This window comes from Euleptes europaea, chromosome 18, assembly GCF_029931775.1.
Source record: "Euleptes europaea isolate rEulEur1 chromosome 18, rEulEur1.hap1, whole genome shotgun sequence".
Taxonomy (NCBI): domain Eukaryota; kingdom Metazoa; phylum Chordata; class Lepidosauria; order Squamata; family Sphaerodactylidae; genus Euleptes; species Euleptes europaea.
In genome coordinates this window covers 5,975,957-5,991,068 of record NC_079329.1, presented here as the reverse complement: position 1 = coordinate 5,991,068, position 15,112 = coordinate 5,975,957, and the positions used below count along the sequence as shown (strand labels likewise).

Below are 15,112 nucleotides of genomic sequence, written 5' to 3'. Positions count from 1 at the left end.
AAGATAGAGAAAGTCAGCATATAAAAACCAACTCTTCTTCTTCTTCTTCTTCTTCTTCTTCTTCTTCTTCTTCTTCTTCTTCTTCTTCTTCTTCTTCTTCTTCTTTGTGATCAGCATCACTAAGCCTGGCCTCAGCAAGGGAGGGCGGGTTATAAATTTAACAAATAAATAAATACAATAAAACTCAGAACATTTCTAGTATATTAAGGGCCATGGGAATGATTCTGGAGTGACGCCCATAGTGTGTATGGTGGGTAGGACTGTGATGAAAAAATGGGAGTGCCGCATTCATTTTTTTCAAGGCAGACATGAGAACATAAGAACATAAGACCTATAAACGTGATTATGAAAAGATGAAGGCAGATTTATGGCATGCATCCCTTGGTCAAGTTGGAAATGGTTGCATTTCAGGAGATTTCAGGTGATAGAACAGTAGACATAGCTCAGTGGCTGTTGGCTGGAACTGGAATGTGTGTTCAAACCCTTGGTGGCCTAGGATTAGGTATCAGCTCAGTTGGTTGCACATATAGGTGGAACTCTTATCCCAGGAATTTCCAGTTGTTTATAGGTTGAGCAGTAGGGACTTCTCTCTGAGTTAAGTGCCATCAATATGCTTCTGACATATGACAACCCTATGAATTAACATCCTCCAAAACATCCACTCATTAACAGCCTTGCCCAGGTCTTGCAAAGTGATAGCCGTGGCTTCCTTGACCGAGTCAATCCATTTACTGTTGGGTCTTCCTCTTTTCCTGCTGCCTTCCACTTTTCCTAGCATGATTGTCTTTTCCAGTGACTCTTGTCATCTCATAATGTGGCCAAAGTACGATAGCCTCAGTTTAGTAATTTTAGCTTCTCAGGAGAGATCAGTTTAATTTCTAGGGAGTTTAGCTTCTAGGTGCTGTGAAACACAGGCAGGATAATGCTGCTGCAGTCGTCTTGTTTGTGAGCTTCCTAGAGGCACCTGGTTGGCCACCGTGTGGAGTGATTGCTGGACTTTATGGGCCTTGGTCTGATCTAGCAGGGCTTGTCTTATGTTCTTATGAGTTCTACAATGACTAAATAAGCTCCTTGCATTGAAAAAAAAAATTACTAAGATTGTGTCATTTTCTCCCCTACTGTACCCCTTAGCAATGCGTTGATTGGGTTGGAAATGCCAAACCACACAGTGATCCTGGAATTCATTCTCCTTGGGATACCCCACACTGAAGGCCTCCAGAATATCCTCTTTGCTGTCTTCTTGTCCTTCTACCTCTTCACTTTGCTTGGCAACCTGCTCATCCTCACCGCAATCATCTGCGATGCTCGCCTCCACACCCCCATGTACTGGTTCCTCTGCAATCTCTCGGTGGTAGACCTCGGCTTCTCCTCCATCAGCACCCCCAAGCTCCTGGCCAACCTATGGGCGGGGAGCAGAACCATCTCATTGGGCGGCTGCATGTGCCAGGTCTTCTTCTACCACTTTCTGGGCAGCACCGAGTGCCTCCTCTACACAGTCATGGCCTACGATCGTTACGCCGCCATCTGCCACCCGCTGAGGTACACGGTCATCATGAACCGGAAAGTGTGCGCCCTCTTGGCAGCTGGCGCGTGGTTCACCAGTACCTTCCATGCCACCATCTTGACCAGCTTGACCTTCACGTTGCCTTACTGTGGCTCCAACGTGGTGGACTACTTCCTGTGTGACATTTTCCCTGTAGTCAAGCTGGCTTGCGCTGACACGTACATCATCGAGACGGTGAGCTTCACCAACATCGGGGTGGTGCCAATGGCCTGCTTCATCCTCATTCTCATGTCCTACGTCCGAATTGCCGTCTCCGTGCTCAGGATGCGCTCTGCAGAAAGCCGACGCAAAGCAGCCTCCACTTGTGCAGCCCATTTGACGGTCGTTGGCTTCTTCTTTGGGCCTTGTGCCCTCCTCTACACCCAGCCCTCTCTGAGTGATGTATTGGCCACCCCTATCCAGATCTTCTGCAATGTCGTCACCCCCATGTTGAACCCAACCATCTATACTCTGCGGAACAAGGAGGTCCAGGCGGCATTCAGAAAGATAAAAAGGGGTTAGACCACAAGGGCCTGGATGGCCCAGGCTAGCCTGATCTCATCAGATCTCAGAAGCTAAGCAGGGTCAGCCCTGGTTAGTATTTGGATGGGAAACCACCAAAGAATACCAGGGTTGCTGTGCAGAGGAAGGCACTGGCAAACCACCTCTGTTAGTCTCTTGCCATGAAAACCCCCCAAAAGGGGTCGCCATAAGTCAGTTGCAATTTGACGGCACTTTACACACACACAGACCACAAGGGGCATCAATAGGGTTTCCAACCCCCAGGTGGTAGCTGGAGATCTCCTGCTATTGCAACTGATCTTAGGGTTGCCAGGTCCCTTTTCGCCACCAGCAGGAGGTTTTTTGGGGGGAGCCTGAGGAAGACAGGGATTGGGGAGGGATTTCAATGCCGTAGAGTCCCATTGCCAAAGCGGCCATTTTCTCCAGGTGAACTGATCTCTGTCGGCTGGAGATCAGTTGTAATAGCAGTGGCAAAGAGGGACCTGGCAACCCTACACCTAGGTCAGCTGAAGGATTGCTCAGTATCAGTGTTTAGATTTAGGAGACATGCCACCCTTTTTTGTAGCATGGATAGATTTGAATGGAAAGAAAACAGTCCCCAAAGTGGATGGCATGACCTCTAGGCATTTATGAAGTTTTCTTTATATGGGTACTGAAAACAGGAAGCAAGTAAGATACAGTGACAGAGCTGATTTACATGACAGAGTCACAATAAAGCTGCGTTTATTCCTCTGGTTTAATATTATTCCAATATTTTATAAATAAGAACCACCTTTGTATAAACAATTTCTGTCCTTTTTGGGGGGTGGTATTTTGGGGGAAATAAAGACGCCACTATATTATTCTGATGTAGTCCCATTAAAGTTAATGGAACACCTTCATTTTCTCTAGCATTTCCTTTTTTTGGTTTGTTTGGTGCGGTGGTGGCTGGATAAGAGATGCAGTGTGAATTGAGGTATTGTTCATCTTTGCTTGCAGTCTTCTTTGTTGTTGTGGCCTTGGGATTTTTCTCTCACATGACTATTGGGTTGCCAGGTCCCTCTTCGCCACCGGCGGGAGATTTTTGGGGTGGAGCCTGAGGAGGGCGGGGTTTGGGGAGGGGAGGGACTTCAGTGCCATAGAGTCCAATTGCCAAAGCGGCCATTTTCTCCAGGCGAACGGGTCTCTCTTGGCTGGCGATCAGTTGTAATAGCAGGAGATCTCCAGTTAGAACCTGGAGGTTGGCAACCCTACGTGACTATTCGGAGGGACTGTTTAGGGATTTGAAGGTCAAAAGCAGCACTTTGCAGTGGGCTTGGGAACAAATTAGGAGTCCATGCAGCTGATGCAAGATAGATATTACCCACATTCATTGTGCCTAGTCCCTGTTAGCACTGCGGCTGCCACATTATGAGACAATGGCAGTTTCTAGTCACTGCCCCCTTTATATGCCTTAATGCATGAAATCACAAAGCAACTTCCAGGCCATCTTGAAACATTCAGCTCCCACAATGTAAATGCACTGCCTGTCAGAACGATACACATTTTGCTAGAATTTAAGGAAACTCTTGGGAGTTTGCCAGCTAGTCTAACAATTAGGGTTGCCAGGTCCCTCTTCTCCACTAGTGGGAGGTTTGGGGTGGGGAGAGCTTGAGGAGGGCGGGGTTTGGAGGGGCGGTGAGGGACTTCCATGCTGCTGGTCTGAGTAGACAATACTGACTTTGATGGGCCTTGATGGTCTGATTCAGTATAAGGCAGCTTCATGTGTTTAATTGCCAAAGCGGTCAATTTTCTCCAGGGGAACTGATCTCTATCGGCTGGAGATCAGTTGTAATAGCAAGAGATCTCCAGCTAGTACCTGGAGACTGGCAACCCTACCTACAGTTACAAACTCAATGAAAATGTTTTGAGGCTCCAGCTGCATATTATGAGAGAGATCGATGACTGGATGATCTCCCAATGTTTTACTTTGAAGTGGCCACAAGGGGCTCTAAATCTGATCAGAGCAGTGGTTAGGGTTGCCAGGTACTTCTTCACCATTGGCGGGAGGTTTTTGGGGTGGATCCTGAGGAGGGGGGAATTTGGGGAGGGGAGGGACTTCAATGCCATAGAATCCAATTGCATTTTCTCCAGGAGAACTGATCTCTATCGGCTGGAGATCAGTTGTAACAGCGGGAGATCTCCAGCTAGTACCTGGAGGTTGGCAACCCTAGCGGTGGTACTGTGGGAGAGCGTGTATAATACCCCCCAATACTGTTTTCTCGATCTAAGATTCATACATCCCTTGATGCTCCTGCACCTATGAGAAAATAAATATGGCTCCAGTCACAGGAGACCCAGTCATAGGTCTCTCAGGCCATGTAAGATGTAGTTTGGCCTAAAATCTCAATAGAGTGATTACGTGCATTGACCATTGGGGAACAAAAATAATTCATGAAGGGGAAAGCGAAGGAGGAGAATGAGAACGCAAGGGAGTGTGCAGCATTCTAAAGACAAGGCAAGGAGACAGGAAATACCGGTAATAAATACCAGCAGCAATGTTAATCTTCAGACCAAAATATATTTTAGCCTTTGTTCTTCTGTTGTCTCTCGCAATGGTCGGTTCAGAGACAGAAATCCAGTTTTAGCAACCTTTGATGGTTCTTCACTAAAGTTGCTGGCACATCAATATGGTTTAGCTAAAACATTTGAAAATGGGCACAAAGTCATAAAGGATGAAGAGCTGTATTATAGGGGGATGAAGAAACAACTGAGCTCCCAGCAACTCCTGGATTCCAAGCTTCTAAGGGAGGATCTGTTGGAAAGAAGGTATTGCATTTTAGGTAACCTGAATAAATATTAGGACAATCTCCTACTATGAGTGGAATGTCCAGTACAGAGAGACATTTTCAGAGCAGATACATTTTCAGGAGGGTAGCTGTATTGGTCAGGAGGGTAGACTGTATTCTCTGATTGTAGATCATCAGTCAAAGAAATGGAAGGATGGGTGGGCATGTCATTCAGGGCAGACAACAGGAAATACTTCTTCACACAGCAAGTTATTAAAAGGTGGAATTCGCTGCCAGATAATGTTGTGATAGGTACAGGCATAGAAGGCTTTAAAAGGCAGATAGGTCTATCAGTGGCTACTAGCCATGGTGACTAAAGGGAACCTCCACATTCAGAGGCAGTATCTGAATACTAGTGCCAGGAGTCAACATCAGGAGAAGGCGTCAGCTTCTACACCCTACTGTTGGACCTCCAGAAGAGTTGGTTGGCCACTGTGTGAGACTGGATGCTGGACTAGATGGACCACTGGTCTGACCTTGCAGGGCTCTTCTGGTGTTCTTAAGTTCATTCAGCAGAGTGGAAAAGATATCTGTACATTCTCAGAAATATTTTTATCCACATGTTGCTAGACTTAGTCCTGGAAATTGAGATAGATGCCAAGAATTCTTTCTGGCAAACCCTAGTAAATTGTAGCTAGAAACAGGACACCGTTTTCTCTGAGGATTGAGGAAAACTTAGATGACACTTCTGTTTATTCTTAAATGAATGTGGAAAATCGGGACTCCTGGATTTGGAATGCCCCTCACAGTGGGCATTTAAAGTTTGTAATATATCCACAGAAAATTGTATTTCTCAATCCCTTCATTTCCGATCTTTTTGTTCCAATCATTTTGTTTCCTTTGTAGGGGTCAGTAGTGCATCAATGGAATGTGAAAACCAATCTCTTTTGACTGAGTTTATCCTCTTGGGCATCCCACCCCCGCAGGGATTTCATGTCCCAATGTTCCTCTTCTTCCTGATCATCTATTTGCTGACCATCACTGGGAACGTCCTGGTCCTCTTGGCTGTGGCCTCAGAACCTCAGCTGCATAAACCCATGTATTGGTTTCTCTGTCATTTGTCCGTCTTGGACATTGCGATGTCCTCTGTGATCGTTCCCAAGGTGATTGCTGGATTTGTCGAAGGTGGTAGAGCCATCTCCTTTGGAGGATGCAAGACCCAACTCTTCTTCTACCATTTCCTGGGCTCCACAGAGTGCTTCTTGTACACTGTGATGGCCTATGACCGCTTCCTGGCCATCTGCAGGCCTCTCCATTATCACGCCACCATGAACCACAGAGCATGCCTCTGCCTCTTGTTGGGCACATGGTTTAGTGGCTGCGTGCATTCATTCCTGGAAACAACCCTCACCTTTCGCTTGCCATATGGCATGAAGAATGAAGTCAACTATATCTTCTGTGACATACCTGCCATGTTGAAGCTGGCCTGTGCAGACACAAAGTTCAACGAGATGTTTACCTTTGTAGATGTTGGTTTAGTAGCCATGATCTGCATCTTCTTGATACTGATGTCCTATGTGTACATTGTCTCTGCTATCCTGAGGATCCGCTCAACCGAAGGGCGTCATCGGGCATTCTCCACCTGTGCTGCCCATATCATTGTGGTGATGACATGCTATGTGCCGCTGGCTTTCAATTACATGAGACCGGGGGCTCAGGATCTTCTGAGCAAGGTAGTAGCCATCTTCTACAGCACACTGACACCATTCCTAAACCCAGTCATATATACGCTAAGGAACAAGGAGATGAAAGAGGCTATGCTTAAACTTAGGGTGAAGAAACTGTAGTGAGGTGAATCCGAACTATCCTCCCATACATTCCTGCCTGGGAATGAAGATCACAAGGAGAGGCCTTCTTGAAGTTCGTTTGGTGGGTATAAGAAAGAGGGCCTTTTCATTGGTAGCCCCGCTGTTATGGAATAATCTCACCTGGCCCCTCCCTTTCAATTTTTAAGAGGCAATTGAAGATGGTTTTATATAGGACCACATTTGATTAATTTACTGGCAGACCTGTTTTAAATTTGTTTTTTTAATGTATTTTGTGTGTTGTCTTTTATGTATTTTATCTATATTGTAAGCTGCCTCAAACTCCATAAGGAAGAAAGGATTCTAATAAATGTTTTAAATTAATTAATAAAAGTGCCTTCTTCAAGCTTAAGGAGACTTCTTCAAGTGGCTCTTCCACCAATGGAAGAACAACTTAAGTTGGTGGAGGGTTCCTTAGGACAGGGGAAGGTTTTGGGTTTTGCTCAGTGGGGTGATATGATGAAGAAGAGTTCGTTTTTATACGCCGACTTTCTCTACCACTTCAGGAAGAATTAAACCGGCTTACAATTGCCTTCCCCACAGCAGACACCCTGTGAGGTAGGTGGGGCTGAGAGAGTGTGACTAGCCCAAGGTCACCCAGCTGGCTTCATGTGCAGGAGTGGGGAAGCAAATCCAGTTCGCCAGATCAGCGTCCGCCTCTCATGTGGAGGAGTGGGGAACCAAACCTGGTTCTCCAGATCAGACTCCACCACTCCAAACCACTGCTCTTAACCACCACACCATGCTGGCTGGGTGACTGGGGCAGAATCTGCCCCAGTGTGGCCCAGAACCCCATTCAAGCTTTCTGTGATAATTTCTGCTGCTAGATAATTTCTACTCTTGTCTTCTTGTACTTATCATAAGGAAGAACTGGAATAAATTTATCAAATGTTACATGTTTTAAAGATTTTATTTTTTATCGTTATATAAAAGTAGAATACAGGGGGAAAATTAATACAAAAGAAAAGAGAAATTAGAAGGCCATATCATGACAGCCGATACAATTGCGTCAGTGACAGCAGAAGAAAAAGCAAGAATTTAACAGGACAATAATATTATAAACAATGCACAAAAATAGTCATGAGTGGTATAGAATAGACTAATGATAGGTATTAAACAGTGATCACCCTAATAATCTTACTATGCATCATAAGATACTCTGTATAATACTTATTAAGCACGTTATTGAAGTTAAGCGTGGTGTGGTGGTTAAGAGTGGTGGTTTGGAGTGATGGACTCTGATCTGGAGAACCGGGTTTGATTCCCCACTCCTCCGCAGGAGCGGCAGAGGCTAATCTGGTGAACTGGATTTGTTTCCCCGCTCCTACATATGAAGCCAGCTGGGTGACCTTGGGCATGTTACAGCTCTGTTAGAGCACTCTCAGCCCCACCTACCTCACAGGGTGTCTGTTGTGGGGAGGGGAAGGGAAGGTGATTGTAAGCCTGTTTGATACTTCCTTAAGTGGCTCCACCCCCCAAATATCCGCCTCAGGCTTCACCCCCCAAAATTTTCATGTATTTCCCATGAAATACTGGCAACCCTACCTGGAATCCAAAACTAGATTAGGGAGGAACTTCAATGACATAGAGTTCAATTGCCAAAGCAGCTGTTTTCTCCAGGTGAACTGATCTGTATCGGCTGGAGACCAGTTGTAATAGCGGGAGATCTCCAGCTACCACCTGGAGGTTGGCAACCCTGCCCAGCTGGCCATGTATAGGAGTGGAGAAACAAATCTAGTTCACCAGATTAGCCTCCACCACTCATGTAGAGGAGTGGAGAATCAAACTTGGCTCTCCAGATCAGAGTCCATCGCTCCAAACCACTGCTCTTAACCACCACCACACCACACTGGCTTTCTCGTCAAGTTTATGATAAACTAGGTTTTAAAAATCTAGCCTCCTTTTACTATAGAATGTTAACTAAGAAGTCTGCTCAATATATTTCCTCTCATAGAAATCAGTGGAAATAATTCATTCGTATGAGAGAAAGACAACAATTAGCCTTAAGGTGATTTGCAAGAATCCCCATCAGAGTGATCACAACGCTACACAATCTTTTTGTTGTTGTTACAAGCAAATCAGAATTAATAGTTAGCAAATCTCCACAGCTTGAACATAAGGGACCTGGTGCACAAGAAATGCACAAAGTAAAGGCCTTTGCTTTAGTTTCAGTTTTCACTGGTGTTTAGGGTTGCCAGCTCCAGCTGGGGAAATACCTGGAGAATTTGGGGGTGGAGCCTGAGGAGGGTGGAGTTTGGGGAGGGGAGGGACTTCAGTGCCATGGAGACCAATGGCCAAAGCAGCCATTTTCTGCAGGTGAACTGATCTCTATCGGCTGGAGATCAGTTGTAACAGCAGGAGATCTCCAGCTAGTACCTGGAGGTTGGCCACCCTACTGGTGTTGGTTGCCGGCTGTGGCTGGCTATGGCCTAGCATGGCCCAGAACATGCCTTGCCTACATTCAAATATAGTTCTGTTCTGTTTTGGTAATGAGTGCTGTGGAGTTATTACAATGAGAATAGTGTGGCTCCACTTATAACGGAATCCTTCAAACCCATTCTACGTATCACGAAAACCAGAGGCGCCAACCCTTGATCTTTGGGATCTTCAGCATGCCACATTTCTTGATTAGTCTCAACCGAGGCTCAAATTAATCGCAACTGAGTTTCCTCATGGCGGCATGTTTGTTTGTTCAAAAACCCTCTAGGATCTCAGTGCAGTAGGTCCTTAAGGGAAGAGAAATGCTCTGGGATTCAGATGAAGAGAAAACCTGGTTCCATGCTTGCAAGCTACTTTATAAGGGCGCAAGAAGAGTCAGAAATATCACAGCTAATTGAACCGGTGGCAAGTGGTGAGCCGTAAAAGAAGATGGACGTCTCTCTTGAGTATTCGAATGTTCTTCCTTCAAGAGCATGCCTGCTTCCACCAAGAATGAACTACTAGTCAATCCTTGAAGAGGAGGTGAATTGCAAGAATTTACTAAGCGAACTAATCTCTTACCAGTGTTAGAATGTGTGTTTTGCACAGGCAAAGTCATAATTAGTGTGAGATAAGATTTGGCAGAAGAGGCTGGAGAAGGCAATGGCAAACCACCCCATAAACATAGTCTGCCTAGTAAACGTTGGGATGTGACTACACCCAGTGCTTTTATAGGGAACTACCTTTACCTTTAAGGTAGTTTTCCGTTCCACATCCACAAGGAAAAACTGGACAGTCTTTTGAGATGACAAATTCACGTCACCTATTAAGAGGGAGGACAAATACCTTTCTCTCAGATCAGACCAGATTTCACACTTCAGTAACATATGTTGTAAGGACTCAAGTTGACCAAATGCACATTAATGAAGCCTGTCCAAATATGCTATGCCTGCGAATCGGCCTCCCAGCTTCCTAAAAATGATACTAACTTACCCAGGCGAGGTTAGGGTTAGGAAGCCAGTGGTTAGAGTGTTGGACTGGGATCTGTGAGACCTGGGTTCAGATCCTCACTCTGCCGGGAAGCTCACTGGGTGACCATGGACCACTCATTCTCGCTCAGCCTCATGTATCTCCCAGGGTTGCTGGGTGGATAAAATGAGAACGGAGACTCATGGCCACCAAACTGAGTTCCTTAGAGGAAGTTCCTTAATGAAGCAGAGTGGGGCAGCGGAAGCACGCTTGGCCCATAACCCAGAGGTCGAGGGATCGAAACCATCGTCTGCTAACGTTTGGGGAGAAGCCGTGGCTCAGTGGTAGAACCTCTGCTTGGCATGCAGAAGGTCCCAGGTTCAACCCCCGGCATCTCCAGTTAAAGGGACTAGGCGAGTAGGTGATGTGAAAGACCTTTCTCTGCCTGAGACCCTGGAGATCTGCTGCCGGTCTTAGACAAGGGTCTGATTCAGTATAAGGCAGCTTCATGTGTTCATGTGTTCAAGAGTGGGATGAAATATACTAGATAAAAAGGATGAAGATGCTGCTGGAATGAGCAGAAATCAGTGAGAGGACATTTCCTAAAAAGGATGACACCATGTAAGCCCATTATTTTCAAGAGACTCAGAAGGGTGTAACTATGTTTTAGGATTGCACTGTTCAGTTCAGTTCAGATACCTTTATTGGCATATCCAACATTCATCAGGATTACACTGTTACAGTGTGGTTACTTCTGTGGCTTATGCCCATGATTCTGTTGACTGTAAAGTAGTTAGCTGTTTCTCTTCCACGTTCCCTATTTCTCTGTCATACCCTCAACTTTTTTTTACAGAGATGGAATGTGAAAATCAAACTTCATTGACTGAGTTTGTTCTTGTTGGGTTTCCCTACCCCAAAAATCTAAGGGGACCTTTATTCGTCTTCTTCCTGCTCGTCTATTTGTTTACACTCTTAGGAAACCTTGTGATCCTGTTGGTCGTGGTGCTCAATTCCAAACTCCACAAGCCAATGTACTGGTTCCTTTGCCACTTGTCCTTCTTGGACATGGCTGTCTCTTCTGTGGTAGTTCCCAAAATCATTGCTGGATTTTTAGAGAATGGTGGGATTATCTCCTTTGGAGGTTGCATCTCCCAACTCTTTTTTTTCCACTTCCTGGGCTGCGCAGAATGCTTCCTGTACACTGTGATGGCCTATGATCGCTTCCTGGCCATCTGCAAACCACTCCATTATGCCACCATCATGAACCATAAGGCATGCCTTGTCCTTGCCATGGGCACCTGGTTTGGAGGATGCCTTCACTCAGCGATGGAGACAGCCCTTGTTTTTCGCCTGCCCTTTGGATGGAGAAATCAAGTGAACTATATCTTCTGCGATATCCCAGCTGTGCTGAAATTGGCTTGTGCCAACACCTCACTCAATGTGATGGTGACCATGGTTGATGTTGGCCTCGTGGCTATAACCTGCTTCTTTCTCATACTGACTTCCTATGTGTATATTGTGTCCACTGTCCTGAAGATCCGCAGCGCAGAAGGGCGTCAACGAGCTTTTTCCACCTGCACAGCTCATATTACTCTGGTGGTGACTTACTACATCCCACTTGTCTTCATCTACTTGAGGCCAGGATCACAGGGACCACTGGATGGAATGGTGGCGGTGTTCTACACTTCGCTGACTCCACTTCTGAATCCCATAATCTATACGCTGAGGAACAAGGACATCAAAATTGCTTTGATGAGATTGTCCAGTAGGACTCCCTAGTCCAGAACGAGCCCTGTGTCTCATGGACAGCTTCATACACTGGATCTGGTGACTGTTGCTGAATTGGACACCCTGGAATTGGACACCCTGTCTTTCTTTTGAAATTGATTGTTTTGCAGAAATAGGTTCCAAATCATGGCAATAACTAAATTTCAGGAGATGGAAAGAACCGCACTAAGTTTGTTTTCTATGGGAAGGTATCCGGGTTGGGAATGGTGACTAGAACTCCGCACGGAATTGCAAACGAGGCCCCACCGTAGATATATGCAAGGGCTTTGTAATATTGGCCATTTTATTTTCATCCCCCCCCCCCAGCATGGAGTTTGGACACTACACACTAAGGTGACACCTTCATTGTCCACTACAACCCCTAAATCTCTTTCCTTTTTGGTTACCACCCATCCAGATGCCATCAGCATACATTTAAAGTTAGTTTTTTTAATTTTTATTTTCAACACTACCCATAACAAAATACACAACACACATACTTAATACAACACTAAGACAAGTCCATGTTCAGCCCTTATTCAGAGCGAGTCTATAATCGGCCTACCGTCTATTGTTCTTAAAGCTTTTTACACATATAAGGTATAAAATATAGGTATCCCATAGAGGGAGGAAGGGGAAAGACTGAATATGTACTCGAACTTGTCAAAAATACAGATTACGTTACCTATTGTGATATAGTACCGCATATGTATATAATAAGCCTTACAGAACCGAATTGTATTTTCTATATAATATTCTTATATTGTATTATCTATTATCTATGGCAATATTGGCCATTCTATTTCCAACCCTCCAGCAGGGAGTTTGGACACCACACACTAAAGCAGAGGTGTCAAACATAAGGTCCGGGGTCCGGATCAGGCCCCATGAGAGCTCTTCTCAGGCCCGTGAGCCAGCCGAGGTAGCCACCCCATGCTCCTGAGGTATCAATGATCAAAGACTGTTAAATAAAAGAAAATACTGTAAGAGTGTTATTGTTTTAAGCCTGTTTTTATTTGAAGTAAACAGTAAAGTTTTTTTTAAAAAAAACTATTAATGGGCTTTGTCTGTGTCTTCTATCGAGTTTGTATCTCCGATATCTGGCATTAAATTTTATTGTACACATGGGCCAGCCCGACTAGGTGACATTTATGTCATATCCAGCCCTCATAACAAATGAGTTCGACACCCCTGCCCTAAGGCGACACTTTCAAAAAATCATAGAATCATACAGTTGGAATGGACCACCAGGGTCATCTAGTCCAACCCCCTGCACAATGCAGGAAATTCACAACTACCTCCCCCACACACCCCCAGTGCCCAGGAGATGGCCAAGATTCCCCCCTCTCATGAACTGCCTAAGTTCATAGAATCAGCATTACTGACAGATGGCCATCTAGCCTCTGCTTAAAAACCTCCAGGGAAGGAGCACTTCCCTGGAGGTTTTCAGTGTCCACTACAACCCCTAAATCTCTTTCCTTCTCAGTTACCACCAGTCCAGATGCCATACGTTTAAAGTGAGGGCTTTTGGTTTTGTGTTGCATCATGCATCACTTTCTACTTACCTACACCGAACTTCATTTGTCATGTTGCTGACAACTTGCCGAATTCAAAGAGTTTCTGTCTTGACATTAGGAAAAAATTTCTAACAGTTAGAGGGGTTCCTCAGTGGAACAGGCTTCCTCAGGAGGTGCTGAACTGTCCTTCCCTGGAGGTTTTTAAGCAGACGCTAGATGGCCATCTGTCAGCAATGCTGATTCTATGACCTTAGGCAGATCATGAGAGGGAGGGCACCTTGGCCATCTTCTGCGTATGGAGTAGGGGGTCACTGGGGGTGTGGGGGGGGAGGTAGTTGTGAATTTCCTGCATTGTGCTGGGGGTTTGGACTAGATGACCCTGGTGGTCCCTTCCCAATCTATGATTCTATGAAAGAGAGATTTCTGGAGCTCTTCCCGATCCACTTTAGATTTCAACATCCTGAATGATCAAGCATTATATGCAAACTTGGCCACTATGCTGGTGGTGGTGGAAAGTGCTGTCAAGGGGTGGCCAACTTAAGGCAATTCCTTGGGAGTCTTCAAGGCAAGAGATGAACAGAGGTGGTTTGCCATTGCCTGCCTCTGTGCAGTGACCCTGGACTTCCTCGGTGGTCTCCCGTCCAAGTGCTAACCGGGGCCGACCCTGCTTAGCTTCTGAGATCTGACGAGACCAGGCTAGCCTGCACTACTACACTGCTCACGCCCAATTCCAGATCATTAATGAATATATTAAAGAGCACCAGACTTGTGCACCACCATGTTACTTTTTAGAATTTTATTGAGGGTTTTATTATGGATTTTACTGTATATTTATATTGTTGTATTTTAAAAATGATGTTACCCGCCCTGAGCCGGCTTGCTGGGGAGGGCGGGTTATAAGTCTAATAATAATAATAATAATAATAATAATAATAATAGTAATAATAGTAATAATAGTAATAATAGTAATAATCATAATAATAATCCCCTTTTCAATCATTATGGCTTTGGCATAGAATAATAGAATCACAGAGCTGGAACACACTACCATGGTCATCTAGTCCAACCCCCTGCACAATGTAGGAAATTCACAACTGCCTCCCCCCCAAAACCCCTAGTGACCCCTACTCCATGCCCAGAAGATGGCCCCAAAAACTCCTCCTGGATGCCTGGCCAATCTGGCATGGAGGAAAATTGCTGACAATTGTTAACTAGGAAAATACGCCATGTGTGATCGTCTCGATATGTGCATTCGCTGTTTTGTATGAACAGCTTTGTTGTCCAGCTTTGGCATGTATCCTCAAAACAACAACAATAGAAAACCCCGTGGTTCAGATTTTTTTTTTTTTGCTGTCAAATCAATTTTTTTTGCTAACTTTTGGTGACCCTGTAGGGTTTTCAAGGCACGCAGCGTTCAGAGGTGGTTTGCCATTGCCTGTCTCTGCATCATTCCCCTGGTATTCCTTGAAAGTCGCCCATCCAAATACTACCCAGGGTTGAGGTTCAGAGTGTGTGACTGGCCCAAGGTCACCCAGCAAGTTTCTATGGCAGAGTGGAGATTCGAATCTGGGTTTCCCAGACCCTAGTCCAAAATTCTCTTCACTTACCTAAGAAGAAAGGAATGGGGGTTTAAATAGCGGGGGTAGTGTCTCAGCTAGAGATCCCTTGACCTGTAAGATGAACAATCAAATAAAGAGAACCACAATCTTCTGAGAAGTGTGTTTACTGCAATAACAGAGCAAAAAGAGTTCAGAAATCTGAATT

At 45.2% G+C, this 15,112-nt stretch overlaps 3 protein-coding genes across 3 annotated transcripts; all 3 read left to right on the top strand.

Moving 5' to 3' along the window:
• Positions 1-1,153: 1,153 nt before the first annotated feature.
• LOC130489586 (olfactory receptor 958-like) lies at positions 1,154-2,065 on the top strand. Its single transcript, XM_056863342.1, has one exon. The coding sequence runs from the start codon at positions 1,154-1,156 to the stop codon at positions 2,063-2,065; it is 912 nt and encodes a 303-aa protein (XP_056719320.1).
• Positions 2,066-5,726: 3,661 nt separating this feature from the next.
• LOC130489587 (olfactory receptor 10G6-like) lies at positions 5,727-7,279 on the top strand (the record flags this gene model as incomplete). The annotated part of the gene is made up of 2 exons (XM_056863343.1): positions 5,727-6,655; positions 7,255-7,279. Coding segments are annotated over exons 1-2 (945 nt in total), but the record flags the coding sequence as incomplete, so codon positions are not given.
• Positions 7,280-10,919: 3,640 nt separating this feature from the next.
• Positions 10,920-11,843, top strand: LOC130489585 (olfactory receptor 10G6-like). The gene has a single exon (XM_056863341.1). The coding sequence runs from the start codon at positions 10,920-10,922 to the stop codon at positions 11,841-11,843; it is 924 nt and encodes a 307-aa protein (XP_056719319.1).
• Positions 11,844-15,112: the final 3,269 nt, after the last annotated feature.